This window comes from Micromesistius poutassou, assembly GCF_964030765.1.
Source record: "Micromesistius poutassou genome assembly, chromosome: 4".
NCBI lineage: Eukaryota > Metazoa > Chordata > Actinopteri > Gadiformes > Gadidae > Micromesistius > Micromesistius poutassou.
Genome location: NC_140274.1, coordinates 22,760,739 through 22,764,744, shown reverse-complemented (window position 1 = coordinate 22,764,744; position 4,006 = coordinate 22,760,739). Strand labels below are relative to the sequence as shown.

The window sequence follows — 4,006 nt, the reverse complement described above, 5'->3', positions numbered from 1 at the left end:
CCAGTGCGTGCGTGCGTGCGCAGTGTTGGCCTTGTTAGAAAATATTGCGAATGGTCTCATTCAAAATGAGCGGGTGTTCCACGACTATTTTTTGCCTCATGCTGATGACTGGCCTATCAGCCGATTCGGGTTCCCTGTGTACTTCTATGTATTCCTCCTAACGAGGGCCCTACTGCAGGCCTATTTATACTGATTAGCATATTAGATGAGGGAGGAGACTGGGCGGAGAGTCGGGCTCGTGCATGTGCGCTCAGTTTCACGTTAATCGGGACGCACAAAGAGGATCTGAGTGACATCATGCTTACACAAGTCTCAGGGGACGTTCCACTGATGACGTTACGTTTCTCACTTCCTTTTTTCGTCGTGTCTTCCACGTGTTTTATTTCTTTGCTTATGCAACAAATCTATTTTTGGTTATTTCTGGGAAAAACCCACAACACGGTGGAAGTGACCCAACTCCACCGTGTGGGGCTGCTGCTGCCTGCAGGAGCCTGCACCCTCACACGGCTTCAATTGTCTGTTCATTAATTCTATTCTGTCTGTGTGTCTGTCTGTCTGTCTCTGTGTCTGTCTGTGTGTCTGTGTGTCTGTCTGTGTGTCTGTGTGTCTGTCTGTCTGTGTGTGTGTCTGTGTGTCTGTCTGTGTGTCTGTGTGTCTGTGTGTCTGTCTGTCTGTCTGTCTGTCTGTCTGTCTGTCTGTCTGTGTGTCTGTGTCTGTCTGTCTGTCTGTCTGTGTGTCTGTCTGTGTCTGTCTGTCTGTGTGTCTCTGTCTGTCTGTGTGTCTCTGTGTGTCTGTCTGTGTCTGTGTGTGTGTCTGTGTGTCTGTGTGTGTGTCTGTCTGTCTGTCTGTCTGTCTGTCTGTCTGTGTGTCTGTGTGTCTGTGTCTGTCTGTCTGTCTGTCTGTGTGTCTGTCTGTCTGTCTGTGTGTCTGTCTGTGTGTCTGTCTGTGTGTCTGTCTGTCTGTCTGTCTGTCTGTCTGTCTGTCTGTCTGTCTCCCTCCCTGTCTGTCTCCCCCCCCCCCTCCAGCCACGCGGGGGCCTCTGTTCTGCCCTAACGGGTCTCGCTGTGCGGACGGCGAGGCGTGTGTCCTGGACAGCGAGCGCTGCGACGGCTTCCTGGACTGCTCTGACCGCAGCGACGAGGACAACTGCACCCGTAGGTCCACAGCCCCCCCCCCCCCGCCCCCCCGCCCCCCGCCCCCCGCCGCCGCAGGGTGGACGGGTCGGTACGCCGTCTGGAGCCTCACCTCCATGTTACTGTCTCTCCGCCTTATCTCGTGTTTCTCTCCCCCCCTCCCCCCCCCTCCCTCCCTCCCCCTCCCTCTCTCTCCCTCCCCCCCCCCTCCCTCCCTCCCTCCCTCCCCCCTCCCTCCCTCCAGTGGAGGCTCAGGTGTACAAGGTCCAGAACATCCAGTGGACCACAGACTTCTCCGGAGCCATCACCCTGACCTGGACGCCATCCAAGAGGATGCCCCCGGCCAACTGTGCCTTCCTCATATACTACAGGTCAGCCCTCCTACCCTGTACCCCTCTACCCCCTGTACCCTGTACCCCTCTACCCTCACCCTGTACCCCTCTACCCTCACTCTGTACCCCTCTACCCTCTGTACCCTGTACCCCTCTACCCTCACTCTGTACCCCTCTACCCCCTGTACCCTGTACCCCTCTACCCTCACCCTGTACCCCTCTACCCTCACTCTGTACCCCTCTACCCTCTGTACCCTGTACCCCTCTACCCTCACCCTGTACCCCTCTACCCTCACTCTGTACCCCTCTACCCTCACTCTGTACCCCTCTACCCTCACCCTGTACCCCTCTACCCTCACTCTGTACCCCTCTATCCTCACTCTGTACCCCTCTACCCTCACCCTGTACCCCTCTACCCTCACCCTGTACCCCTCTACCCTCACTCTGTACCCCTCTACCCTCACTCTGTACCCCTCTACCCTCACCTTGTACCCCTCTACCCTCACTCTGTACCCCTCTACCCTCACCCTGTACCCCTCTACCCTCACTCTGTACCCCTCTACCCTCACTCTGTACCCCTCTACCCTCACCCTGTACCCCTCTACCCTCACTCTGTACCCCTCTACCCTCACTCTGTACCCCTCTACCCTCACCCTGTACCCCTCTACCCTCACCCTGTACCCCTCTACCCTCACTCTGTACTCTGTACCCCTCTACCCTCACTCTGTACCCCTCTACCCTCACTCTGTACCCCTCTACCCTCACCCTGTACCCTGTACCCCTCTACCCTCACTCTGTACCCCTCTACCCTCACTCTGTACCCCTCTACCCTCACTCTGTATCCCTCTACCCTCACTCTGTACCCCTCTACCCTCACTCTGTACCCCTCTACCCTCACTCTGTATCCCTCTACCCTCACTCTGTACCCCTCTACCCTCACTCTGTACCCCTCTACCCTCACTCTGTACCCCTCTACCCTCACTCTGTACCCCTCTACCCTCACTCTGTACCCTGAGCCTCCTCACAGTTTGGCCGGTGCACAATTAAGGTTGTTTTTTGACAATCCTAGATGGACACACACTGAGAATGATAATGAGTGATAATGAATGATAATGTGTTTTACTGAGAGTGCACGTTCTATAACCCAGTTACGTCTTAAGGGAAAGAGGTTTGATGGCCCGATGCAGAACACACGCCTGACACTGTATCTGATTGGACGTTATCTCCCCCAAAACACCCCCTCCTCCCCCCTCCTCCCTCCTCCTCCTCCCTCCTCCCCTCTACTCCTCCCTCCTCCTCCCCCCTCCTCCCTCCTCCTCCCTCCTCCTCCCTCCTCCTCCCTCCTCCTCCCTCCTCCTCACTCCTCCTCCCTCCTCCCCTCTCCTCCCCCCTGCTCCTCCCTCCTCCCTCCTCCTCCCTCCTCCTCCCCCCTCCCCCTCCCCCCTCCTCCCCCCGTGCAGGGTGGTGGGTGTCCAGGAGTGGAGCAGCATGGACACTCAGAGCAACAAGAGCGTGTGGCGGCTGCGGCTGCTGCAGCCTGACACCACCTACCAGCTGAAGGTGCTGACCCAGTGCCTCAGCAGGCTGCACAAGAGCAACGACTTCATCACCATACGCACGCCCGAGGGAGGTGAGGGCAGCGCCGTGTGTGTGTGTGTGTGTGTGTGTGTGTGTGTGTGTGTGTGTGTGTGTGTGTGTGTGTGTGTGTGTGTGTGTGTGTGTGTGTGTGTGTGTGTGTGTGTGACCTCCCTGTGTATGTGTGTGTGTGACCTCCCTGTGTGTGGGTGTGTGTGTGACCTCCCTGTGTGTGTGTGTGTGTGTGACCTCCCTGTGTGTGTGTGTGTGTGTGTGACCTTCCTGTGTGTGTGTGTGTGTGTGTGTGTGACCTCCCTGTGTGTGTGTGTGTGTGTGTGTGTGTGACCTCCCTGTGTGTGTGTGTGTGTGTGTGTGTGTGACCTCCCTGTGTGTGTGTGTGTGTGTGTGTGTGTGTGTGTGTGACCTCCCTGTGTGTGTGTGTGTGACCTCCCTGTATGTGTGTGTGTGTGTGTGTGACCTCCCTGTGTGTGTGTGTGTGTGTGTGACCTCCCTGTGTGTGTCCATAGTTCCAGACCCTCCCAAGAACCTGCAGCTGACGTGTGACAACTGGGAGGACGGCTCGGTGGACGTGTCCTGGAGCCCCCCCGACCAGAGCCACGGCCTCATCAGGGAGTACATAGTGAGTCCTATAGCCCCCCACAGCCCCCCACAGCCCCCCACAGCCCCCCCACAGCCCCCCACACCCCCCCACAGCCCCCCAGTACATAGTGAGTCACACAGCCCCCCACAGCCCCCCACAGCCCCCCCACAGCCCCCCAGTACATAGTGAGTCACACACCCCCCACAGCCCCCCAGTACATAGTGAGTCACACCCCCCCCCACAGCCCCCCAGTACATAGTGAGTCACACACCCCCCCACACCCCCCCCACAGCCCCCCAGTACATAGTGAGTCACACACCCCCCCACAGCCCCCCACACCCCCCCACAGCCCCCCCACAGCCCCC

The 4,006-nt window shown here is 58.1% G+C and overlaps 1 protein-coding gene across 1 annotated transcript in view; it reads left to right on the top strand.

Annotated features, from left to right (window-relative positions):
- Positions 1 to 4,006, top strand: part of sorl1 (sortilin-related receptor, L(DLR class) A repeats containing) — a 49,298-nt gene that overhangs the window by 24,831 nt on the left and 20,461 nt on the right. Inside the window, exons 13-17 of the mRNA XM_084466449.1 lie at positions 488 to 519; positions 1,026 to 1,154; positions 1,378 to 1,504; positions 2,926 to 3,095; positions 3,568 to 3,680. Of these exons, the coding sequence (XP_084322575.1) occupies positions 488 to 519; positions 1,026 to 1,154; positions 1,378 to 1,504; positions 2,926 to 3,095; positions 3,568 to 3,680 (571 nt within the window). The remainder of the gene's footprint in view (positions 1 to 487; positions 520 to 1,025; positions 1,155 to 1,377; positions 1,505 to 2,925; positions 3,096 to 3,567; positions 3,681 to 4,006) is intronic.